Source organism: Protomyctophum bolini (assembly GCF_963924005.1).
Source record: "Protomyctophum bolini genome assembly, chromosome: 2".
NCBI classification, from domain to species: domain Eukaryota; kingdom Metazoa; phylum Chordata; class Actinopteri; order Myctophiformes; family Myctophidae; genus Protomyctophum; species Protomyctophum bolini.
The window spans coordinates 27,698,710-27,725,544 of record NC_137863.1 but is presented as its reverse complement, the minus strand read 5'-3'; the positions used below and the strand labels follow the sequence as shown (position 1 = coordinate 27,725,544).

Sequence of the window (26,835 nt, the reverse complement as noted above, 5' to 3'; positions counted from 1 at the left end):
CAGCATGCGTGATTCGCCATTCCTCAATGACCGTGTGCTCACTGTGCTGCTGCATGGTTCCCACTTCCCAGTCCAATGAGAATGGTTGTGGGTCCGAGTGAGAGAGTTCGGTTGTTCAATATCTGAGTGAGTGAGGACAGCAAGAAGCAGTTCTCCTGTCCTGCTCAGCCTCAGTGGAGATGTTAAAGCTGGTAACGGTAGCTATGTTTTCTATCTCGCATGTTCTACACTGTATGGCCGCCTATGATGCTCGGATCTTTGTGTAATTCCATTACCCAGCTTGCTTGCATTGAATGTCACGGAGTTTTATTTTATTTTAATTTTCTCTTGTTAGCCTAAACGGCGTAATTAGCCAGTTAGCTAAGCTACAACAGTGAGCTACTAACAACAGTGATGTTAACTTCGATTGTCCCCAGCTAGCGCTTTAGCATCATAGCTAGCATGCTGCTGTTCTGTGGCAAGACTGATAACATGAACACCAACCTCTTTGCTGACATTCGGGCTATGTATTTTGGACAGTGCATTGCCATTAACACGCGCGTTAATGACACTACCTTCCCTTAATGCAGCAAGAACGTGTGTTGTTGCAGACGTTCTGTTAGCCACGTTAGCTAACTTAACGCTTTGCAGGTCTGCCTCGAAGCAGCAAAGTTGTTAAGTGTTCCTCGAGTGGCTGTTCTTTGTTCTGACTGAAAATGGTGATGGTGGGGGAGCATAGCGTAGCATGACCACTCAGACACACCACAATGGGACGGAAAGAGATGGAAAGGTTAAAACATAACGGTAATGCTGACATTAAACAATAGCGTCTAATAAGACGACTGGCTGCAACACGAATGGCACAGTGTTGTGCGCGAGGTAGCGTCAGATAAACAATGATAAACATGGGTGCACGTCTCAAATTAACTGCCTGTGGCATTTTAATCTAGACTTTAAAGTTGTGGATGTTGTAGAACATGTTTGGCAAACACAAGATCAAAGAGAGCACTGCAAGTGGTGCATTCTGTAACGTTTTAGACCTCCACGCTGTCCGTGCGTGCAAGGCCAGTCCAGTTTGAAAATGCACACACCGTGTGCTGGTCATTCGAACGTAACTTATTTGAATTATGTTTTCGTGGAAATGATTAGGCATACAATACGTATACGGCATACACAACACATGTGGTATTGTGACAACCATCAAAAAAGCGACAACTTTTATAAACATCAATAGTCCACTCCATATAAGGAGTCTATTATTATGTCCCAATCGTCTTTTTGTCTCACTCAGTGGGATCAACAGTTCCTCTCACCGAAATGACAACTTTAGTCACTAAACAAATAACCAGACTTTTGTTTTTAGGCAAAATCTTTTTAATTGTAAACAAGTTGCCTCTGAAATCCAGCAGCAGGCGCTTCATAAGCATTGATTGTGTATAATGTATGAAGTTTTGTTCCATGCCATCACAAGAGTCCTCATTATTTAGCCAGCTTAGCACCATAGGCATTTTGTTTTCTCGTTTCACAAGCAGTACTTAGTTTTCAAATATATGAAATGTCCTCTGTTCAATCACATATCCAGTTTAAAGTGTGTAGGCCTACATGACATGTACCATGTTTGTGGGTTTATGAAATATTTTAAATTGTGTCAATATGATAATGACTATTGACCATTTCTGAATAGGCCTGTAAATAAGATTCACAAAAGCAAACTGTATCTTGGATATAATTATAATACAGTCCTAAGAGTCTGGCAGGAACTGGGAAGCTGATGCAGAATTCCTGTTGGTGTGCCATATGGTCCTCTTACTTGAGTAAGGATAATGCATAGGCCTATAGTCATTAGTCACCATTGAATGTTTTCACAACCTGAATCATTGATTAACAACCGGCAATTGGATATGTTGAACAATGGAGAAATTGTGAGTGGGTGGAAAAAGGTTTGAGTTCTCAAATTGAGCTGCACCTTGAAACTTGCACACAAAACCAGCATCCCAATCAACTGATGATGTATGAAACTAAAGTGATGAGCAAATTACTTGATGTTAAATGTTATTTTCATCCCTTTCTCTTAGAATGATTCTGTGAATTCCTGTGGTGACTGTGGACATGGATGATCACATTGAAAACCGGGATTAAAAATATATTGTCTTAAATTTGATCAAGCGAAGAATTAATAGAGTAAGTACATCTTTACTAAACACTATGCGGAGGCTTTGTGGTCTGTTTTTCTTAGTGCTAAATCTAAAAAAAGTGTTTTTCCTCTTTTCTTCCAATACAACGTCCATTCATTCATTAGAATGAGTTGCTGTTTGGCTTTGGGACGTGTGTCCTATCACTGAGGCCACATGTTTATCTGGAGAGATGGATCGCTGTAAGCACGTGGGGCGCCTGCGTCTGGGCCACGACCACTCCATCCTCAATCCACAAAAATGGCGCTGCGTAGACTGCAGCACCACCGATTCTGTGTGGGCCTGCCTCAAGTGCTCCCATGTGGCCTGTGGCCGTTTCATGGAGGAGCACTCCCTGAAACACTTCCAGGAGTCCCACCACCCACTAGCTATGGAGGTGCGTGAGTTGGATGTCTTCTGTTTTGCCTGTGGAGACTATGTGCTGAATGACAATGCAGAGGGCGACCTCAAACTCCTCAGAGGGGCACTCTCTACCGTCCGCAGTCCAGGGAGACGCTCGCTGCGCTCCTCTGTTGGGGGAGACTGCACTCCCTGGGTCGGGGAGGGCGGGCCCCAGCCTGCCATGCAGATGGCCTTGCGGCACAGGAGGAGGGCACTTCTGGGGAAGATGCTTCAGCGGTGGGTGAGCAAACACCAGGACTTGCAGAACCAGCGTACACAGAAAACAGAGGAGGAGAAAGAAGAAGTCCGGCGTCAAAAGAAAGAGGTGAAGAAGAGACTCATGGAAGAGCTCAACAATGTCCCTCCCAGGAAGAGTGCCAGGCTCCTTATCCAGGGGCCTCGATTGACCACAATGCTCATTCCCTGCAAGTTTCGTGACCCTCCAGAACGGCTACCTCCTCTCAAGAAGCCACCCCTTCTCACACTGTCACGCAAGGCCTCACAGAATGGCAGGGCAGGTAGACTGAAGAGGTTTAGCCACGCAGCCACCCGCCGGAGACTTGCCCCAGGTGTCACTGGTTTGCGCAACTTGGGGAACACATGCTACATGAACTCTATATTACAGGTGCTGAGCCACCTGCAGAAATTCAGGGAGTGCTTCCTCACATTGGACGTGTGTGAGACAGAAGAGCTGCTGGCCAAGACCAATTGCTCCCAGGGAGTGAAGGGCGTGCCGGGGGGTGTAGTCAGTGGTGGTAGTGCAGCTCTGTCAGGTTGCCCACTTGGACGCGTGGGAAAGACCGGGTGTGTGGACATGCCCGAGGGCAGTAGAGAAAGTGCACCACCCTCATTACATGCTGCAGAGCTGGTCCAGCCCCAAGAGCCCCGCACCTCTGCTCGCCAGCAGATGTCTCTGTGCCATGAGTTGCACACACTTTTCAGGGTCATGTGGTCAGGCCGGTGGTCTTTGGTGTCTCCTTTTGCCATGCTGCACTCGGTGTGGAACCTGATACCTGCTTTCCGTGGCTATGACCAGCAGGACGCGCAGGAGTTCCTTTGTGAGCTGCTGGACAAGGTGCAGCAGGAGCTGGAGTCCGAGGGCTCTAAACGCAGGATAGTCATCCCCATCACACAGCGGAAGCTTTCCAAGCAGGTGCTAAAGGTTCTCAACACCATCTTTCATGGACAACTACTCAGTCAGGTGAGCGTTAAATGTGTTGATTGATGATACTTTGTTGTCAGAGTGCACTGAAATCTGTTGTTCATCATCAGTAGCACCATTTGCAACAGGACGAAACGAAACACAAACATAACATTACCTCTCAAATACACAGTGAGGCCCCTCAATTTGTTTAACTTTGTTAAATCATGGAACTTATCGAGTCCTGTGTAATGGTAACAATTCATATTCAGTTTTCAGAACAAGGTTGGAATCAGAGACAGTATTGTCAAGCAAGTATTATGTTACAGAATTATCGTAGATTGATTAATAGTATTATAATCTTCGAGCATGTATATAAAGTTATAAACTATAAAGATTGGTAAGCTAACATGTTGCGAGATGGAACCATCAGTACTGTATTATTTTGGAGGGATGTGGTCACTGACTGATTTTCTCTTCCCATTTTGTAGGTAACATGTCTGTCCTGTAAGCACAAGTCTAATACAGTTGAGCCATTCTGGGATCTCTCATTGGAGTTTCCAGAGCGTTACCACAGCATGGAAAAAGGCTCAGGCTCCACTGCTTACCAGCGCAGCTGCACCCTTACTGAGATGCTGGCCAAGTTTACTGAGACAGAGGCCCTTGAAGGCAGCATCTATGCCTGCAATCACTGCAACAGTAAGTATGAAGCTAAATTCAAAGCAAATATATATATCAGAATTGACCTATTTCATCCTTTAGTATTGACTTGGTTGCTGTTAGTTAGGAGGGGTTTCCAGATTTCTTGTAACTTATTTGAGTTATGTTTGTCCACTTACATAAACAGCAAAATAACGATTCAAACAACATACATCGACGATCTCCCTGTAATGACGTAATGACCTGTCTTAAATTAACAATGCACTATCAAGATAACAGCAGTGCCAACACATCTATTATTACTGAAATTTGTAATTAATCCAAATACATAACAGAAGGTATTACAATTAATAACTGATTTAAGGCTTGTATTCGGTTAAATGCGGCATTTGAGTGACCGTTCTCAAAGGTTGCCTTACATAGCAAACATGCACTAAACTGGGGAAAAAACTGTGTTTGCCTTATTAACAGCCAATCAAGGTTTTTTCCCACTCAAGTATATGTGTATGTAATTGTAAAATGGCCACTTATTGTTAAATATCAGAGGTTCCCCCCCCCCCCAATCACTTTCTGGTATGATTTCTTCTGTACAGTATTTATACAAGTACAACAACTTCTCTGATTTACTCATCTACAGAATAATGACTCATTGTTTTCTAATGCCACAGGAAGAAGACGGAAATCTTCCCACAAACCCTTAGTTCTGTCAGAGGCGTGTAAGCAGCTTCTGATCTACCGTTTACCTCAGGTTCTACGGTTGCACCTCAAACGCTTCAGGCAAGCACCTCAACAAATTTTCTAGATTATCAAGCAATGAAAATATGCAATGGGTAACAGGATAGGTGGGCACCTCAATGTAAATTATTTGTCTAAAATGTTTTAAAAAATCGGGCTTTCTTGGAATGAGCAACACAGCTAAACATGTGGGTAGCGCCGCCAAAATGGCAAGTGGTTGGTATTCACCTTTGCTTTGAGTTCCTTACTGGATTGGATGATTGCACTCTCCCACAGTAATAAGGGAAAAAAATACACACATTGACAAGTTTTACGCTTCATTAATTTTACACTCCGTGTTAAGGAACTCCGTGTTAAGGAACACTTGGTATGGTATGGGGCAGTATCTGTCGCACAGGCAAGACAGAACTTGAAGTTGTCATCATTGAAAGCAATCTCAATGCAGTGAGATATCGGGATGAGATTCTGGAGCCAGTGGCAATCCCATATCTTCAGATTCTGGGAACTAACACCATCCTCCAGGATGACAACACTCGCCCCCACAGAGTCAGGATCATCACAGAGTAGCCTACCTCCAGAATATGGGAATGGAGAGGATGGAATGGCCTGCCGTGAGTCCAGACCTCAACCCAATTGAACACTTGTGGGATCAGCTTGGGCATGCTGTACATGCTAGAGTGACCAACAAACCACGTTGGCTGACTTGCAACAAAACCTGGTTGAGGAATGGGATGCCATCCCACAGCAAAATGTGGCTAGGTTGGTTGACCAGCATGGTGCCAAGCTGTTTGCAGCTGCTTTTTGATCTTCCACCTGCTACTGAGTTCCCTAACACTGAGTGTAAAATGTATAAAGTGTACAATATATGTGTTTTAGTTTTTTATTTTGGCAAACTTCTTGGAGGCGCTACCCACACATTTACCTGTGTTGCTCATTCCACAAACACCTGATCCTTACAATCTATAGCTTGTTGTAAAGGTGACTAATCAAGGATTACAATGATATCAAATACATACATTAAAGTGGATTTAAGGGAACTATTATGTTACATTGTTCAGAACTGTAGTTTGGCAGATGTACCTAGTGCCCACCTATTATCCTGTATGTCCTCGAAATAGAAATGGAGTTGGGTTATTTTTGTTTCTCAAAATGTGGTCCAGGAACCCTCAGGGTTCCTTGAGAGATTCCAAACGGACCCGTACAGGTCAGTAACTCTGAGAGTTAGTTTAACCAGATGGACAGTTATGGTTCTGTTTGGTTCCATTTGTACGCTCTCATAGTTACGGGGTCCTTATGCTTGGAATTGAAAATGTTTGAGAACCAAGTAACATTAACCAGTCCCTGTCCTATTACAGATGGTCTGGGCGGAACCACAGGGAGAAGATTGGCGTCCACGTGGCCTTTGACCAGGTTCTGAACATCAAACCCTACTGCTGTACTGGCTCGGGTCACTCCGTCCACAGAGGGGGCTACACCTATGACTTGTCTGCTGTGGTTATGCATCATGGTAAAGGTTTTGGCTCAGGGCACTACACCGCATACTGCTACAATACAGAAGGAGGTGAGAAAGAAGCTACTTTTGTTCATGATTTGATTCTATTAACCATTTTAAACCATCTATACTAACAAATTCTTAGTTGTTTGTTATTTCAAACCACTGCACCTGGGTGAGTGCATGCGTGTTGTTGATTGTAAAGTTTGAGTTCAAATGCAGTGTTTTGAAAGCACTATATAATATTGGATATTCATAATGAATGTGTTAATACAGAAGAAAGTTGTGTAGTAAACTAAATCAATGTAAGATAAAGGAGTGAATTAAGAACAGGAAAAAAAAATTATATATTAGTATTGTACTACCAACTACGCTGTGTGTATAGTCTGACATGAGTAACACGTGACTATGTCCTCAGGTTTCTGGGTCCACTGTAATGACTCTGAGATGAACGTTTGCAGTGTGGAGGAAGTCTGCAACACTCAGGCCTATATTCTCTTCTATACCCAGAGGTCTGCCTAGGCCTCTATTTGTGGTGTCAACCATAACATCAGAACCTTGGGCTGCATTTAACGAAAGTATTCTTTGACTCTGTCAGAGATTATTTTATACAGTAATTCTGAAGAAAATCCAAAATACAATATTGATGAAGGTTGGCTATCTAAACATATGGAATTAAGGTCGTCCAACTAGTAGTCTAGTTCATCACATTTGGATGGGGAAAGTAATGAGACTTAGATCAGAAGTATACATACCCATTGGTAGTGAGAAAAACGTTTGTACTTTTTATATTACTGATATTTTAATTACACTGAGGAAAACATGCCATTTTAAAATTAAATCTTAATTTTCATAAATTACAACTTTGGCTTAGATTTGCTTGGAAGCACAAAACATGTGTTAAAGAACCTTCCTTAAATGAGGTCGCCGGTTTCTCAGCCAAGGCCTGTGGGATATTGATTTATTAGATGGTCTTTGGCCAGAAGACTGTGAAGGCCAACTTTTGTCTTGGCCTATGTCACCGTGATGTGTATACAGGTTTTAAACAATCAGGCTCATATCTGTGGAGTCTGGAAATATCCAGATACTCTTTCTTAAGAGCACTGTAAGGCAATATTGATTCTGTAGTTTAGTATACTTCAGCCTCCAAAGCCATTCCAACAATGTTATGTCTAAATGAATGAGTGTATATTATGCTCAGTTGTATATTTTGATCCCAAAGTTCTACGAATTATGTTATGTTCTATGTTCTATGAATTATGTTATGTGCACACAGGCTAGTAAACTAGCCTGTGTGCACATAACATAATTCAGTATCGTTGAATAGCTTCCTTGTGGATTAAACCAACCAATTACCATTCGTCTGACTTGTTAGATTTAGCTATAGCTATTAATATAGCTATTACTTGTGTAGGATTGTCATTATTCTTGTTCTTTATTACAGACTACACTCCAGAACCAATGTTGCCTTCTGTTGGATATGTTTAATCATTGTGAAATGTCAGCCAATGGCATTTTAGTATTCATCCTATGTCATTTGTATTTCAACCTTTCCCTCTCCTCAATTGTACTGCTGTGACTGGATACTGTGTCTTAGTCTTGAGGCCTTGGTCTGTGTTACCATGATGAACAGGAATAGATTTGATGTAGACAATATACTGTATGTGTGTTTCCTTTTTTCATGAAAACAATGCGAAACGTTTTCAGTGTCAAACGGTTACCAGACGGAAAGCTGCACTTTTGAGGAGGGCTAACATTGCTGGCTGGTCCTATTAGTGATTGTCATTTATTAGCTCCTTTATCCTCGTTCAATGGCAGCTGCCCCCCCCCCCCCATTCTCCTACACACAGTCACACACAGACACACTTTAAAAAAAAAGTTTCACAAGTCTAGGCTCTGGTTGTACTAGCCACATCTCTGTTAATGCCGGGGGATCAAACATGTGTCAAAGGAAAGACTGAAATATTGAAGAATGTGTTTTGGGAGACTGGGTACCCATTTGATTTGAGTTTAGCACCTGAAAGCAATATATTGTACGTCTTACATCTTGACAGGAAATATGATAAAATCAGGAAATATTCAGCTTGTTATACAATGTTTTATTTTCTACTCTGCTGTTTATATCAAGGTCTTTAGAATTTGCTAGGTAATCAAGACTCAAAATGTTGCTGTGTTTAATGAGTCAAATGCAAGATTCATGTGTGACCTGTATGTAAGTTGGAACAATCTAATGACGCTGAATGTCTTACTTTTTAGTGGTCAGGTTTGGCCTTACCACTGGCTCTGATCTCCATGAGTTTTGTCTTGTACTGTAAGAATACCCGTCATAAATGTAACGGTCCTATGGGTTTTGCCTGACAATACTGATTAAAAAGACAAAACAATTCAATGTTTCGTGTTCCTGTGTACACCTCTTTTAGGGCACTAGTAGCTTCTCTGGGCATTTTTTCCTTAATCTGTATCAAGCTAGTAGTAGCTAGGCTGAATGAAACTCAACATCATCTAATGACACTTTCTCCCATTACCGTAGGTTTTATTAGAATATGCAGTGGAGGGTGACAGGAAATGGAGGATATTGGGTAACAGTCAAACCCAGAGCACTGTGTACATGGTATATGTACAGCAAAACACTGAGTGTTAATTTAACACAATTAAATTACAACTCAGGATTTTATTGTGTAGTATGCATAAGCTTCTACTAGACTCCAACATCTGTTAAATAACATTAGCAAGTATATTAACCTAAATTGATCCTTAAAGCCTTACTGGATAATTTCCCTGCTGGTCACTATCATCATTGCCCAATGGGGTGAATGTAATGCACAATCTATGTAAAGTGCTTTTCTTGGTACTAAAAGTACATTTAACAAAAAGGTACATTTAAACCTTCATCTTATACTTACGTCTTCTCTCTCTGTTATGGTGGCTGAATGGTTGACTTTGATTGGAATGAGGACCAGAAAGATATTTGTTTATACCAAGTGTGCAGATGCAAATCTTATTGCTAAAGTAAAGTATCAAATAACAGATGCACACAATTTACATATAACTCAAACTGTTATTTCAAGATCTTGGCGTCTAAATGCAGCATCATTCCTTTAATTATAACCATTTCCAGTCAAATGCCTGGCCACTTGCCCATATGCTATAGGTGGGATGAACCACAAAATTAGGCTACAGATTTTTATAGTGATAAAACGACATACTGTCTCTTAAAACTCAAATGGGACCATAAATCTTTAACGCATACGATTGACAAATACTATAAAACCTTTAAAATAGATGAGATTGGTGGCTGTGGCTATGATGGCAGTGAGCTCAACCCAGCAATCAGTCAAGCTTGATGATATTAGTTTCTGTATTTCTTAGTTCCCTGTTTGACACTGCCTAGTACATTTTTTAATAATTCAAACAAATGAACAATAATAGTATGAGTCACTTTCTGCACTTTCTGCAGAACATAATATGGAATTTAAGTTCTGTCTAATATAATAAATCATTTATTAATAAAACAGTTGTGATGAACTTTGAAAACTGTATATAAACATGGAGACAATGATTTGACATTCCAGTGTACTGGAAATTGGATGCTAACATATTTGCAGTGCTAAAATAGTGGCTGAAATAGCATTGAGCAGTTTGTAGCTGACAAATTCTTACCTTATATATATTTCACTTTTGATTTGTTTCTTTTACCACAGAACACAACATAATTACTTCAACACCAGAACAGAGATGTAGATAAGGATGAAAGTGAACTGAGATACATGTTTGTTTTGCATGTCTGACAACAGAATGGCATGTAGAAAGAAGAGCAAAGCATAGTTTGCAATGAAATGTTAACTCATGCAAGCTGAATGCATCTCAATGCACATTTGACAACATGCACGAGCACATGGGCTACTCAACATTCATATTTAGAGGGGGAAAAGCCTTTGTTCCCTTATGCGCTCCAAGGACTATACTATATCTTCAACATGAAGGTTACAGAAAACATGAATATTAGTCATAAAGTTTCTGTTTCAGTCCTTGTAATGTGTGTATTATTAGTAAAAACAACTTTTTCCTGCATGACCCTCAAATTTGGCAATGGCAATAAATTATCAACAATGACAGATTATACATGAGAAACTCAGAAAATATGATTGTTGCTCAGATGAACAGGCAGAAACTCGTTACATTGCTTGTCGTACATCCCAGAACGGGTATCTGGCAGCTCTTATTAGCACTGTCACACCATCTTAACCATCAAGGGGAAACGTTTGCTCTGGCTCTCATTCTATTTCTGTCATTAAGTCTATAGTGATTGAGTATTGTGGAGCATGTTAGCCTGTAGTTTTCTGCTCTGCGTGCTTTAGTCTCTCGGAGCCTAGGGTTCCCTTAGTTGTGAGATGCTCAGCTGGGCAACAGCCACAACTCCAAGAAGTCCCAGTTCTTCCATAGGACAAACAGCAGCAGGGTCAGGAGAACGGTGGCACCTACACGCGCCCGGGTCTTCATGAGAGGGGTTATGAAATTGGCGAGAGTGGAGACAAAAACCAGCAGCACAGCCATGAGTGCCAAGATGATATTTATGAGTTTGCCCAGCAGAGCTCTGGCATTGGCGTTCTCCACACCCTCCAGCTGCACCACCTGCTGCTGTTGCTGCTGCAGTTCTAACTTGGTGATACGGGTAAGACATGATTCCACAGCCTCCTGCATGGGCACATCCAGCACAGAGTGACAATATTAGCATATTTTCTCATAGCGATTATCTATTACTTTTTTAAATTATTGGAGATATACATCTTGTACATAGGCTATTTTAGTACATGTTCGAAATGTCTTCAACCTTTTCGACTAATGATTTTCCCCCCAAAATATTGATTGATTATTAATCAATTATAATAATAACCAGAAAATACTGTTCCTGAAGAAACTGTGTGGGCTGGAATAGCTCGCTACTTGATGATGATGTATTGACTCACATGACCTCACAGCCTAGTAGCCAATTAAAATAGGCAGGAATAAAGAGTGGAAATAACAATAGTGGGCTCACTACTCAAGCCCACAATAATACAAATTATAATAATAATAATAATATCTGGAATTTACTCAAAGACGCTTTAAAATGTGTATGTGTGTGTGTGTGTGTGTGTGTGTGTGTGTGTGTGTGTGTGTGTGTGTGTGTGTGTGTGTACGTGTGTGTGTGTGTGTGTGTGTGTGTGTGTGTGTGTGTGTGGGGGGGGGGGGGGGGGGGGGGGGGCAGGGGAGAGGACATTATGTGTTATCAAATGATCGGTTTGATTAACTGTTACACCCACAATTAGCATAAGAAAAAACAAGATATTTTTCAGTTTATAATTGTGCCTTGTGACCAGACATACAACCTGTCTTGTTTTACCTGAATATCTCTGGCCCTTTCATAAGACTGATAGGCGACTTTCTCCTCCATGCTGGCCAGCTCCTGTTTCAAGTTAGTCATCTCATTCTGGTGCAGTTCTGTTAAGTCATTCAGCTGCTCTTCAAGTCGCTCATACCTGAATATGCAAAACAAAAACAAGAAGAATGATAACAAAAAAAGAAAGAAATACATGTAAAACATCTTGGTGATTACAGCACTACATTATTTGGCAATATTAAAAGTAATGGCCCAAACTTCTGAAATGTGGACTTGTTGCAGGCATCTCTACCTACCTATATCTCTCCTCTTGCAGGCACTGGGTCATGTAGGAGTAGTCACTCTGGAGCTGACCCTTCATATCCTCGATGGCATCCTCCATGTGCACCTGACTGGCTTTGATATCCTGCAAGCTCTCCAGAAGAACATCCCAGGAGCTGTGATGGTGGTGGTGGTGATGTCCATCCAGTCTGGGACTCCCCATCGTCGGCCCTAGCCCTGACATGCCCCCTCCTCCCCCTGCCCCACCAGAATTACTGCCGGCCGCCGAGCCGGAAGTGGCACTAGAACACTCGTCGTCACTACCGTACTTTGGGCTTGAGACTAATGTGGCGCTGCCGCTCAGTGCACGGGGCGTGGGTGTGTCCTCAGAGTGTCCTACAACCCCGTCCTCGAATGTGTCCTTCAGGTGTGCAATGTTATCTGCACTACCAAATTTGTTGCGGATAAGACTGGCGAATTCCCTCGGCTTAGACGCCACAGCTGAGCCTGTGTGACTGAGGGCAGACACACCACCTTTGACCCCATCTACCACTCCGCCACCAAAGCTACTTATTCCAGCACGCCGTGCAGCATCCTTTATTCCCTGCTGCATGCCCCGGAGGACATCCTTTGGCTGTCTGGCTGGTCCATTCTGATATAGGAAGGAATGTACAGAGGAGTAGGAAATTACAAAGTCAATCACAAAGCAGTGATTAGGGGGTTCAACCCCATTGTTCGACGTTAAAAGCATCAAAGGTTTTTTTTTTTTACTGTTATCAAAGTGTTGGAAACTTTAAAGATATTTTTGGGTCATTATTTGGATAGTATAATGGAGAGAGACGAGGAGTTGAGAATCGAACCGAACCCACAACTCACTGTCAGCATTAGAGCCCACTTGGCCAAATGTGACAAATGTGTAGTGACGATAGATGTAAATTGGACTCACAGGGCCCAGACGGTTAGCTCAACCGTCTGGCTGAGCCAGCCTGGCGGCGTGCCGCGTGTCTTACCCCCCATCTCTCTCCCTATTTCCTGTCAGACTACTTTCATCCTATCAATAAAATCTTTAAAAGAAAATGACTCAGCATAGGAGTCAAATGTGTGAAAAGTCATGTAGGCCAAATGTATACAAATGTATACCCCTATAAATGGTGATTGGTGTTGAATGATATGCAGGATCTATATCATATTAGAGAAGACAAAGTAGTTTAACTTTCACACACACACACACACACACACACACACACACACACACACACACACACACACACACACACACACACACACACACACACACACACACACACACACACACACACACACACACACACACACACACACACACACAAACACACATGCCATCACATACATACCTGTTCTATCTCTTTCAACTTTTTATGATAGTGCTCTAGCTTCTTGTGCAAGTGGGCAATGCTCTGTGCTGATTTTTGGTTCTTCTTCTCAAACACTTGTTTGATCCTTGAGGCCTGTTGCTTGTCTGCGTTATGGGCTAACTTGAGGTACTCTGCAACATTGTCATCACGGGCCTCCTGCTCCACTCGAATTTGCTCTGTGATCTTTAGGATCTTCTGCTGAAGGTGATCCAGAGCAACTCGTTGCCTCCGCTGGGGCTCAACGACCCCTGACCCCTCGCCCCCCCCTGCCACAACCCCGGCTGCTGCCCCTCCTCCGTCAACACTGATGTTACTGTCGGAGCCTCCGTGGCTGGTGGTAGGGGGCAGGCCTAGAGTGGTCACCTCACTCTTATCCAGCTGAGGGGTGAGAGGGAAGAGAATGGTAATGGACATGATTGATATGAGAGTGAGACCCTTACAGCCAGGTACATTCTCACACACATTATTTGACAGTCTACAAGTCTCATTTCAGACTTAGATGTCACAAATAAATCTGTTGGCATATTAGCTGATCAGGTGAAAATTTCACTGCGCATCCAAGGCCTGGTAATTTAGCCTAAATACAAGATGCATACAATGCGGCATCATTGTATAATGATGCATTGGCTAGATAGAGCTGGGAGACAAAAATATTCACAGATCCCACAATGTTATATGTTTCCATGAGGATAATTAGGTTGACAATATCTGTAAAATGTCCATTTATCCTATTCACTCATAATAGTGTGTTGTGTGGTAGCCAGCAGGATCTGCAAAGTAGGGATATAGCATGATGTAACATGATATAGTAATCCCTTTAAAGAATGAGCTCTTTGCTGACATTAGTCTATAAACAACCCTGTTCAGTTGGCTGACATGTGTATATAATGCTATAGGGTGATTTATTAATTATCCCCCTCTGTTGCCTGCCTAGACAGACATCAAAATACTGTAATCGGACCCAGAAAACAGGAGCGTGAGTGTATACATGACACCACACACACATCTCTCAGCATGCTCTAATTTCTCTAGACAGGACACTGCAGGGTTTTACAAGCAATTTATTTATTTGACAGTGTCAAATGTAACATTTTATAAATACATCACAGAGAAAGCAGGCAATCTTTGTTTTGTTTTTACAAAGTAGGTTACAATCACAAATGAATGGAAGTAATGGAGAAGCAGATGACTGCAGTCCCTAGCAGTTAATCATCTACTGATCTCTCATCAGTGAAAGTGAGATCTTTTACGCAGTAAACAACTGTTTCTGTTGAAGGAAGAGAATGCTCAGCATCCTGTAGGGTTAAAAAGACACAACAAAAACAACATAGAGGAGACAGACAGCAATGGCTGATGCTAAAATTGAGTGGTTGATGTGAAAAAACATATGGTGATTTGAGAATTTGTCCATGGTGATTTGGGAATGGGAGGCCTGGTCTGGAAGCAGGTCGGTGGTGATGATGAAGATAGCAGATGTCCATGACATAAAAAAGACTTCACATGGAGGAGGAACACACTGCGACATAAAAAATGGGTGATGGGTGTCAACAAGCATGGAGGTGAGACACAAGATGGATAGACACAAAACCAGATAGATTAAATTAGAAACGTTACCATACTGTTTAATCCAAGATTGGCAGTGCCATTGCATGTCTGTGTTTGAGGCCCATCCTTTTTTTCATCCTCAGCCTGTTATGTACCCCTCCCCTCCTCTGCCCTGTGCTCACAGCGGAGACCCCCCCCCCTCCCTATTTCCCCTCCCTAACGCTTCACTGGGTCCTCATGCTCCATTGTTGATGGCAAAGATGTCTGCAGCCTCGCCGTGCCTTTTTCCCTCCGATCTATTTCTCTTTTTTCTCTTTGCATGTGCTCTCCGTCTCGGTGAGATCTCTTGCTCACACCCTTTCTCTGTGTGTGTCTCTCTCTCTCTCTCTCTCTCTCTCTCCTTTTTACTCTTTCTCTCTCTCTCTCTCTCTCTCTCTCTCTCCTTTCTGTCTCTCTCTTTCTACCCCAATGCTATCCGTCCTGCCCTATAATGGATGAGGGACAGATGATGGAGGGGAAGGGGAGGGGGAGCAGTGGAGTTTAGCGCACGCGTGCAGGTGCCTCTGTGCTGAAGCCAGGGAAGAAGGGAGGGGGATGAGAGGAGGAGAGGGATGAGGTGGAGGGGGGCGGGAGGGGGTTGTGTCACAGCCTATTGTGGCCCCCTATCCTCTGAGTATAAACCTTGAATACTTACAGAGCGTAAGTGTGGAAAGTGACATGCCTCAGCTACAAAGAAAAAATAATATGTGGCCTGTTTGAAGTACACAGCAAAATCCGGTGTGTTAACAGTTAAATTAACATTGGAATTTCCTGAGTAATGACTATAATTCCCTTAATATCACTATTGTCTCTGTTGCATAGTAGTACACGACACCCCCTTACTAGTTTATTTTCATGTTGAATCAATAGCACAATATCTTTGTATATAAATTAAGTAAAGCAGAGAAAGCGGATTAGCAATCACCATTTTGACAGTAGACATTTGTGACATTTCATTGAATTTGAAGTATCTTGGCAATTAAACACAACTAAATAACCACAAGACATATTTCACAATAAATAACATAATTTTATTTTCAATATTTTGCCATAAAACATATCAACAATATCCTATTTCGTTTTTCAGGCAGATACGAGGACACTTCTGTGTTCAATTGCACCACTCCTCCAATAGAAAAATAAAGTATTCAGCTTATAGCTCAAACAAATACATTTTCATCCGGTTGTTCTTTAAGTGCTGCATTAAACAGTGCTGCATTAAACTCTATAGATAATCTTTGTATATATATATATATTTTTTTTTAAGGTTGAATATTGCTTTGAAGAGTTCACAACACCTTGTACACAAATCTGGTTCACTTGGACTCTAGGCATTTTACTGTAGTATCAAAACAATTGTAACAAAACTAGTAGTAGCCTACTGCCCTGACTTGCGTCCCAGTGGCATCGAAACCGCTCTTTTCTTGGCCTGATAGAAATCTGTTGAGATAAAGAACATGAAGGGCAGAGGTTATCACTAGAATGCAAATATACAATCTTCAACTCAAAGCAAATCTACCTGCAATTTCCATCACTATCTATTATCTGTTATCTAAACACTAACCTGTAATATCGGCCTGCTTCCTCTTGAGCTTGCCATTCTCTTTCTCTGTGGTTTTCTTCAGATTCTGATGGTTGAAGACACATTTTTTAGGCGTATGTGGGATATTCTCCTTCTGCCTTTGTGAGGGAGATTTCACTGCTACTTCTACAACCATCTGTCCTTTCAGATCTCCCTGGTCGAGCCTACAAGCTCCTCGGTAGAGGAGTGGCACTTTAGTGCCTGAAATGCCCTCCCACTGGAAGTCACCCCCATCAAGGGGCTTCTCTGAGAAAAAGTCAAAGCCCCAGCGCCTTGAGGCATCCTCTAGGTCTTTGCGCAAGGCCTCCTGGTAATCCAGTTGGAGTTGCTCTCGATCCACTGGGCCAAACAGGTTCTTTTTGGTAGGGCCGTTGTTCCCCAGTGACCATAGGATTTGCTTGTGAGAAGCCATCGTCTTACACTATGAGACAAAAGGAGATCCAAGTACACGGCTTAGTTGGCAGAGTCAAACAGATGTTCCTAACAGAGTACAGTAAAGATGGACATATATAACATTTTGTTGAACATAATCACAAACACAAGAATTTGCAAAGTAAAGGGACACGGGACAGTCATATCATTTTGAAATGAAAATTTCCGAGTTAAGTTGTCAAAATACAAAACAAAGTCAAGCTTAATTACCATTGTCCAAGTCTAACCTTTCCTCAATACTAGTATATCTCACACTGGTCTGACAAAATTAGACAGCATAGTGAAAGCCTGCGCTGGGCACGCCCATTCACTGGTAGGCCTACATGTCCGGACATAATCTCTATAGCCTAACAGGACAAGTATAGACAAGTCCTGATCTCCTGGACACTACAGGATGTTTGCACATAATTATGACCACTAGGAGACAGTGTCAAACTATTTTAATTAATCCTAAATTAGTTTAATTCTAAAGCGGATTACAAGCCAACTGAAACTGAAAGGAATTTAAAAAAGTGTCTAATTTGTCAGCCAAATAATGGAATAACAAAAAGTATATATTTTTAAATACATATGAATTTTTACCTATTTGTCTCATTCTTAGTAGAAGAAAAAACTAAGATATGATCTAAATAAGTTCCTTTCAAAACTATTTCCACCTCTATCCCTTGAGGAATGAATATACTAATTTCAAACCCATGATGACTAAGGTATTTTACATGTTTTACATTTATTCATTGTATAGGGCGGCTATAGTAGGCCTAGTCTGAGAGTATAGACAATGCAAAGTTTGTGGACAATTAAAACAAATGTTCTAGTCAAAGTGACAAGCGAGTTTTTACATTTATAATGTTTAGTTTAGAGGATTAGCGTATTTTATTGTTAAACAGTGAATATTCCAAATTCTAGACTTTAAAAGCAAGGTACTGAAGTCGTTCATTATTTAGTATTTGGTGACTTTAGTATTTGGTGACAAGAAAAAAAAGGCAATTTTGAAAGAACTTTAATATCACGTTATCAATGCCATTTATGATCACATTATTTTTAATGAAGTCCTGTCAGAGTCTGTCTACGTCATAGAAGCAGGCGAAATTCAAGCATATGGCGGGAGACACCACATTTGAATGAGTCAAGACCACTCCCATTTACTACAACACATTGTGTAATCTAGCCTAATGGTAAACGGTCTAGTCTGTCAGCCTGTCACTGCAGGTCTCAGGTCTGCCATATATTACTATTAGCTATTACACCTATTATTACACACCTCACCTCCTTGACTGGTACAAAAACACAAAAACCTGACCAGAATTCATCAAGCATTGTCATAGTTTTTGGTACTCTGGTCCAGTGCTTACAGGCTTCAGTCTCGCTGTAAGCACTGGACCAGGGCTAAGTTTTTGGGTGATAAATGACTGAGAAACAAATTGAAAAATGTCTACTTTTACACCTCATAAACTCAGTAGCCAAGAAGCCTACTAACTTTTTTGTGCCTTTTGTTTTTTAAGCCCTGTAGCACTTTGTGATTTGTAAAACTGTAAAATATTATATAGCCTATAGCTAGTTTGTAAATAAAATTTATTATTGTTATTGTTATTATTAGTCAAAACCACACTGAGAGCTGTAATTTTGGGCGCTTCGGAAATACCGCACCGGAGCACACTCGCCTATTAGTTTGCATTGCACAGTGCGCTCAGTGCGCTATTTCCGAACACGCCCTTTATCTCAGTCTATAAGTCATACACCTGGCTACCCTGTTGTTTAATAGTAGGCAGGCTACTATAGTAGTGTATAATTTTATAAATGTAAACTATACACAGACATATAGGCTACATTGCCGCTACAATAAGGCAATTCAAAACGGTGGGAAAATGCCTTTAAAATCGTTTGTTCATATTGTTTTTTTACTTACACAGCGGTCCAATTGAAGTTGAGTCCTGTGAATTAAAAACACTCCTGTGTTCTCCTGAGTGACTGACTGCCTCATGGCTCTGTAGATAACTTTTTTTAAAACGTTGTTGTAGGATAGATAAATAAAAAGCCAAAAAGCTAACAAAGTAAAAAAAATATATAACAATTTCCAAGTCAATCGAACACAAGTGTGATACTTTGCCTGATGATTTCTCCAAGTGTTCTCAATTTATCGCGAAAGAATCCTGGAGTTGGACTTTTATGAACTTCGAGTGGGCGTGAAAGAAAAGAAGGCGGAGACTTCATTGTAGCCTTACTAGCCTACTTGGCGGGTTACCGTGGTCCCGTTATTATATAATATATAGGGTTCAGGGCCGGTTGGCCTAGATGGGGTTGACCCAGATCCCAGAACACCCACGACCCGACCCCACGACCCCACCCCCTCCCTCCACCACAGAGGAAATTCCAGTTCTGGGCCAATGGGCCATGTTGTGTAGGTACGGTCTGACTAGCAAGAGGAGTCACTATAGTGAGAGCTCTCTCTCTCTAAATTCAAAGGGCATAGCAAAAAGTGGAACAATAGACCAAGCGAGCTGCAGCATTTTGGATCAGTTGGTGCAGATGCCGGTAGGCCAGTAAGGAGCGAGTTACAATAGTCAAGTTTTGACAATGACAATGTCTGGATTAGGAGCTGGGCTGACTCCTGAGTGAGGAACGGTCTAATTCGTTGTATGTTGTAGTAGAGTGTGAACCTACAGGATCGAGTGACAGCTGTGATGTGCGTTTTGAACGAGCTGACTGTCCAGGACAACAGCCAGGAACCTTGGTGTTGGGACAGACATTACCAGGGCGTTGTCTACGGTAATAGTTAGCTCCCGCATAGGGCAGGATTTAGCTGGGAAGATAAGCTCAGTCTTGTCTGTCTGGGTTCAGCTTGGTGGTTGGAAGACATCCACTGTGAGATGTCAGCCAGGCATGCAGCAATCTAGGCATGCAGTGATGCGCTCTTCCACCCGAGTGGCAGAGAGGGGGGGGGGCAGCAATTGCCTATCCATTAAGTCTTGCGGAACGTGGCACATTTCACTGCTTCTAACAAACCAATGTTGCCAGCTAGTGAGAGAATAATCAACTCCAGCAGCTACAAAAACAAGCAAGTCTCAGCAAATAAATGGACTTGCAACACTGCTGACAAGTGACAAACCCTTGGACTCAAGACTAGTAACCTGAAGACATGGAAACAGTGCCATCTTGTGGAGAAACAAAATCTTAGGCTGCATGTTTTTCTATGGGATAAAATAAATTAACAAGTGCTGGAAATTCTATAACCAATATTTTAATTGAAAGTCCAAATACAAATACCAAAGAAAACCAGTGGAATCCCAAAAATGGAGACACTTGTTGTCATTACATAGATCCGATTAATACAAAGTTAGAATAACTTCAATCTGGATGCCTTTATTCCAATTGAATAACCTTTACCAAGGAGCATGAAAAAAAAGAAAAGAGAAAAAAAAACAGTTATAGATGGAATATAATCTTCCATCCTTCCTGACATGAATATCCAGCTGGTATTTATTATTGACAATGGAGAACTATTACACTATGCCAAAGTACACGGTACATTCACTGGAAAACAACAAAAAAAATAAGTGAAATGGAATGCTGCATGGTACAACAATTTTTCAGCACAAACTTTGTACAGATTTCAGTCAACCATAACGGCGGCATACACCCACTTACTGTATTTACAAATTAAGAGGAATAAAGGTACATAGCATTACATAAGCAAACAAAATTCCTAAACAGCTAAAATAACTGACTGTTTAAAAAAAAGGGAAAGAAATAAAAAAGAACCCTAACAAAAACGAGACCAAACGGCCTCATTTCATTAACATGAAACGGCATGATGCATTACAAGTTACAACCGTTCATTCAGCTTTTGGCTTCACCCTTCATACTTGACAGCCATGGATCCTCTTACTTTCTCTCATTGGACCTGGAGCGGCTGTGAAAAAATAATGACAAGATTAGTGATGTAAAACGTGATTTATTGTAATTTCCGACAAGGCACCGCAGTGCTCATTGAGGTAGTTAGTCATTTGTTAGCCAAACTGTGGGACCCATTTGAGGGTCACAGACTGGATCTCGACGAGAAAAAAAATATATATATTTTTTTCCTACATTAAATATACATTTCAAAAGTCCTTAAATTCCATAAATGAGAATTCTGAAGCCACGTTGGTGGCTTGTAGATCAGTTAATTTCACTAGTCTGGGTCCAGGGCAAACGTCTAATCTGTCTTTTGGTCTCTATCTGAAAAGTTTGGGAACCACTGATTTATTCACAACACTAAGTACTGCTTCGCCTAAAGCAGTGGTTCTCACTTTTATAGCTTCACCCGATTCCTGAAGCCATGTACCCCCCTTTACCAGATAGCATGATGATATGAATAAATTATAAACCAACTTTTGACCGTTAACTGTGGCCATGACATGTCAGTGTGGCAGTGTCAAGTATTTGACTTAATTTGGATCAACACTGAATCAGTTTATCTGCAGTTTCCACATGTAGCCCCAATCAAAAAACACTCAATACATAAATTCCAACTAAAGGAGAACTCTGCGCAATATGTGCAATAAATAGTGGGAGAGAAATGAGCAAGCCAATTCAAATCTGAGAAAAAAAAAATCTTCAATGGATACACCTTAACACCTTGAGGGCCCGGGCCTATTTTATCCATTCATAAAATGTGCCCATCATTTATAGCGATTTTTGTTTACTAACAATAAACAAAAAAGTCAGCAATACCTCCTTGATCGAGAGAAAGATCTTGAAGGTTTGTGATTCCTATCCCGGGAGAGGGACCTCTCCCTCCTCCTGTCTCTGGAGAGCGACCTGCAACACACCAACAGGGGACGTGTTAGACCGGTAATTGTGGTTTATTTTAATGACAAAGACCAAAACAAAGGATTATTCTGAAGAGCCAATTTTGTGCAGATCCTTTGATGCAGTGTTCCATTCAAATGATGCAATTTTGTTGAGAAATTATGCACACTACCACAGACAAAACACACTGTTATAATGTAGCCAAGTAATTCCCTTGTGCAAGACGGAGCTGTTCAAGTAGTTTTCAATCGCAAATATAATGCTGGGAACTACAAAGTATGCTTAGCACTCTGAGGTACAGTGTGAGTGTTGATCTCGTCGACTAAAACTAGGACGAAGAATGTCCGACTATCTTTTACTGACAGACTAAATTGAAACTAAATAAAAACCAAGCTATGATTTTATTCGTCAACAAATAAAAACTAGACTAGAATGTTGGGGGGGGGGGGGGGGGGGGCTAGTGGAAAAGAGATCCAGTTTATGTTTGGTTGCGCTCTGGTTTTGTGCTCTGCAAATAGCCGATCTACAAGATCACAACTATGGGCTATTTTCAAATCAACTATAGATTTAGTCGACTAAAATCTTATATTTAGGCAACTAAAACTAGACTAACACTAAAACATTTCAAGTGACTAAAATGTGTATGTTGACAGCCAACATACCTGCTTCGACTGCGGCTGAAGCTCCTCCTGCGTGGGGATCTGAGAGGGGGAGGACAAGAATGTTAAACACAAAGGAGGTTGTAATGTTCAACGATGACCCTTACTGTACGCCACACTTGTCTCTGCTCCCTCCCCCCACTAACAGCTTTCTAGCTCTGCAACTGAAGAAGCAGGAATAGAAGTCTTGAGATATTTCTCAAGAGAACAGAGTCAACTAACATCATTTGGTAATACAGACAACTCATAAGAAACGGATCAGGTGCATAAAGATAGTGGCTGCTTAGATGGGCATCATTTGGGCCTCCTGGCCTATCTCATAGCACTATGTGCACCCAACACATTGACCGCTCTGTCCAATCGACTAACATGAAATAGGACTTTTATTGAGAATGTGTTGTGAATAATTATTGGACATCTGCAGACTGGGCCTACTCCAAAATAAAATGCACATGAGCCTATTATGTTTGAGGTGATGAGAACCTCCACGTTTGAATTAGTGATCTCACTCTACAGTTGGGAGGGTTGTCACATCGCACTGTGCGATGGCTTGAGAAAAATAAATGATCACAAACACCACTTTATGTACCTGGTCCATTATACTTGAATGACAAGTGTAAATGGAGGATTGCAACAAAACCAATGAAAATATAGGGATTTGAGACTACATAAAACTTCAGAACAGGCTATCACCGCAAAGCGCACAAGAATCGGACTTTTGATTTTCATGTTGAGGTTGAGGAGGAGTTTTGACTCAGTGATTTCATAAATCTGCTCTGAGCCCCAAGACACACCAACAAGATTATCTATCATCCACATCTCTGGCAATGTGATGGTTCTAGATATGGAATTTCGAGCCATTCCCCTTTGAAACAATTTATTACAGTAATGAGTGAGGAGAAACTCTGCCCATTACAATTCAAACTAAAATGGATATATATATTTTTAAACCAGGTGTCTCTTCACTTTCAAAACTGTAATCAGCAGTGTACTGTATGAAGCAGGAAAAACTTACTAGTATTTTGGTTTTCAACAAGCTAGATATGACGAAAGGGAGGCAGACTGTCGGCCGGGTAGGCAGAATTGGCTGAATAGGACTGGCCAGATGCTGCAAGGTGATTAGTTGGCTGGCGGATGGGGGCTGGCTGCGGATGGGGGCTGGCTGAGGCTTTTTTCCTGCTTTTATTGGTTAGCTGAAGGCTGCTGCTGGTAGGTTGTAGTGTAGACATTTTGGAACGTAAAACGCTGATTGGTCGGGTATGTGAGGAGGGCCGCTGCCGTTTGGGTTAAGGTTGAGGAGGAGGAGGAGGAGGTTGAGAACGGCATGCTCAGGAACCAAAGGGCTGGTGCAACCTGACGACCGGCCATGCCTGGGGTCATGTGACACGACATCAGCCAAGCTGATTGGGGCACGCTGGTCAGCGGTCACATGATGCTGAAAGAGGACTAGTTGATTGACTCAGAGGGTGGTGAGAAGAGGCATGGTGGTGACTCTGCAACGGGTTTCATTCTTATTAATATAGATGGTAAATAAAATGCAACCTCAAATTAATTAAAAAAAAGGAAAAATATAAAATCATCACAACTGGCACTTTAATTTCCCCCACATTTATGCAAAATGGTACTGATTTGAAACAGGAACATCTCAGTCCTGTTTTATTTATTTTTACATGTCAAGTTTTCAGAGTTTCTAAAGCCTCAAAACTGAGTGCACAGGAAAGAGTACACTTCACTGGTGCTTGAAGCAACAATATAAGGTCTTGCGAGACAGATTGAAATCTAATTTAAGATATAAATACTTAAGTTGAAATATTAAATATTATTATAGCAAATGTTACTGTAATCACAAATGAGTGTTGCCTGGTATTTATAATGACCAGAAATGGTAATGAAGATGAAAACTGCATGCCATAGGCATCACAACTCACAAATGTATACTACCATAGTAAAAAAAGAAGAAGGAAAAGGCAAGCACTAGGCAGGTCTTGACTGCAAACATGTGCAATACCACAAGATACACTGCAGGGCATAACGAGGAATGAGAACTAAGGGTAGGGCAACTAGAATTGGAGCAGAAAGATTAGTGAATTATATTGGGCAACTTTGTCATACAAAACCGATTGTTACCTGCGTCTTGGTGGTGGACTACGGCGCCTGCTCCTGTCATCATCTCGAGGACGTCTGCCCCATGATGGTGGAGGACCACGGTTACGACTGCGCTTTTCACCATTGGACAGCTCCACTCGAACACGGCATCCACACAGCGTCCTAGGAATCAAGATTGAAGACAAAATTATCAACAAAGGACACAGTCAGCTAGAAAGACATTTCCTGTTTTACCTGTTTTCCTGACATTGCAATATTGCTGCCTACCTTCCGTCAAGCTCTCTCACTGCATCTGTGGCATCTCTGGGGTCTTCAAATTCTACAAAAGCAAAACCTGGTGGATTCCTGGCAACCCAAACGCTCCGGAGTGGTCCATAGTAACCGAAGGATCTCTCCAAATCGGTCTTGTTTCCATTATTCCCCAGGTTCCCAACATAGACTTTGCAGTCAAGGGGGCAGTCTCTGTGCATCGCGGAGTCTAGAGATGACAAAACAAACACGCTTATTAGGACCAGGATGACGTCCATAAAACTGACATCATAACCATTTAGTAGGTATTTCACTTAATTTTCACATCCATATCAGGAATGGAGCTGCTGTGGGAGGGTTTATGTTAACACTCCATTTCGAAGCCCCAATAAAAAATAAATAGGCCTATTATGACATTATAAATCAGGATTAGAAATATTTGTACCTGTACCTGTATTGGTTGGCATCACAAGTACAGTTAAATATATCTGTTCAGTCCTCGGTAATGGCTGCAGACCCGCCGCCCTGCTTTCGAGATCGATCTTTGGTGAAAACAAAAAAAAGACAAATTACAGATTTGTTTCCTCCCCAATTTGCATGGTTTTGCAAAAACAAGGAAGAGCAACTATTGCATGTTATACATTCAATCAAAACAGTTGCCATTGGCGACAGCTGGTGGTCTATTTTGAGTTTTAGCTAGCGGGTTAACGTAGCCACTTCCCAGAGCTAACCCGCTAGAGTAGTAGCTAAAATGGCTGTCGCCTGTTCCTAAGCGATACTTCCCCCCTTTAAAACCTGATGCGTGCTGAACTACACACAAACATTGCAAAAACACACGTTACGTTAAAACATAGATGCACGTGAGAGATTGCGTAGATTACCGATTTGTTGCAGTTCACTCCGAATTATGCAGAAGCTGTGGAAATGTGTTCCTTCCTTTCTCGTCGGTCGATCTGAAAAATGGCGTCACGAATGATGGAGCCTGGGTGGTTCGTTTTAATTCAGTGGGTGAATTGTCACGTGCTTGGTGATTCTGGGAGGGCGGATCAAAAATAAGGGCTACGTTTAAACTTTGGGGCAGAAATGTTTGTACATTTTTATTGACTTTATTACAGCAACGCTAATTATTTGAGATGAACCCCATGAACATTGGTGGATATTTAATGCTTTTCCAGACGAAACACTGACAAGGACATCCAAAACCGGGACGACCATAACGATAAACGAGCGCATACACTTCGTCCTAAATACTCACGACAGCAGACGGAGTGGCGGCTGGCGCGACGAAAATTACCCGACCTACACACACAAAACATGAGTTTAGGAGCAGTGTTGTTGCCACTTGCCAGATGCTGTGAGATAAATAAGCAACCAGGTCTATGAAAACAAGTCCCAAAAAAGAAGGCACAAATAAAAGCACTGTTTCATTTTTCAGGAAAATATTTTTCTGAAAATTAAGAAAACCTTTTATTTTGAAAACAAAACAATACATCCTCATCAAAGTTGATGTTGTGACTTCATATATTGTCTTTTATATTGACTTTACCGAGCCACTTGAAAATCAAAGATTTCAAGAAAATCAAGATGACCACCAAAATTAGACTGATTTTGCATTTAATTTATTTAGCTATAATATACCTTTGTACTGTACTGTACTGTACTGTACTGTACTGTACTGTACTGTACTGTACTGTACTGTACTGTACTGTACTGTACTGTACTGTACTGTACTGTACTGTACTGTACTGTATATAATATACCATAGCATCCTCAATTCTGCCACCTCCAGCTGTGCCTCCTTCTCATCATTTCCAAGC

The 26,835-nt window shown here is 41.5% G+C and overlaps 4 protein-coding genes across 6 annotated transcripts; 1 reads left to right on the top strand and 3 right to left on the bottom strand.

The window, feature by feature from the left end:
• The first annotated feature begins 15 nt into the window (after positions 1-15).
• On the top strand, positions 16-7,840 carry usp49 (ubiquitin specific peptidase 49). 2 transcript variants are annotated; one of them, XM_080777177.1, is made up of 7 exons: positions 16-191; positions 2,055-2,160; positions 2,279-3,753; positions 4,185-4,392; positions 5,022-5,130; positions 6,444-6,649; positions 6,999-7,840. In XM_080777177.1, the coding sequence occupies exons 3-7, from the start codon at positions 2,344-2,346 to the stop codon at positions 7,100-7,102; spliced, it is 2,037 nt and encodes a 678-aa protein (XP_080633303.1). In that variant the 5' UTR covers positions 16-191; positions 2,055-2,160; positions 2,279-2,343; the 3' UTR covers positions 7,103-7,840. The 2 variants fall into 2 exon arrangements, with proteins under 2 accessions (XP_080633303.1, XP_080633302.1); XM_080777176.1 differs by having other exon boundaries at positions 16-197.
• A 3,135-nt stretch (positions 7,841-10,975) lies between these two features.
• On the bottom strand, positions 10,976-15,406 carry tmcc2 (transmembrane and coiled-coil domain family 2; the record flags this gene model as incomplete). Its single annotated transcript, XM_080790115.1, is given in 6 exon segments — positions 10,976-11,275; positions 11,964-12,099; positions 12,257-12,873; positions 13,595-13,997; positions 13,999-14,050; positions 15,382-15,406. Coding segments are annotated over 6 exon segments (1,533 nt in total).
• Positions 15,407-16,208: 802 nt separating this feature from the next.
• Positions 16,209-19,381, bottom strand: cdkn1a (cyclin dependent kinase inhibitor 1A). Of its 2 annotated transcripts, none has more exons than XM_080774642.1 (3): positions 19,120-19,381; positions 16,764-17,202; positions 16,209-16,639 (listed from the first exon to the last, which is right to left on the bottom strand). In XM_080774642.1, exons 1-3 carry the CDS (start codon positions 19,192-19,194, stop codon positions 16,578-16,580), a joined length of 576 nt encoding a protein of 191 aa, XP_080630768.1. In that variant the 5' UTR covers positions 19,195-19,381; the 3' UTR covers positions 16,209-16,577. The 2 variants fall into 2 exon arrangements, with proteins under 2 accessions (XP_080630768.1, XP_080630769.1); XM_080774643.1 differs by lacking the exon at positions 19,120-19,381 and adding an exon at positions 17,424-17,464.
• Positions 19,382-20,435: 1,054 nt separating this feature from the next.
• Positions 20,436-25,997, bottom strand: srsf3b (serine and arginine rich splicing factor 3b). Its single transcript, XM_080775443.1, has 7 exons — positions 25,900-25,997; positions 25,470-25,560; positions 25,037-25,247; positions 24,791-24,931; positions 22,667-22,705; positions 21,927-22,013; positions 20,436-21,123 (listed from the first exon to the last, which is right to left on the bottom strand). Exons 2-7 carry the CDS (start codon positions 25,483-25,485, stop codon positions 21,096-21,098), a joined length of 522 nt encoding a protein of 173 aa, XP_080631569.1. The 5' UTR covers positions 25,486-25,560; positions 25,900-25,997; the 3' UTR covers positions 20,436-21,095.
• Between the last annotated feature and the right edge of the window lie 838 nt (positions 25,998-26,835).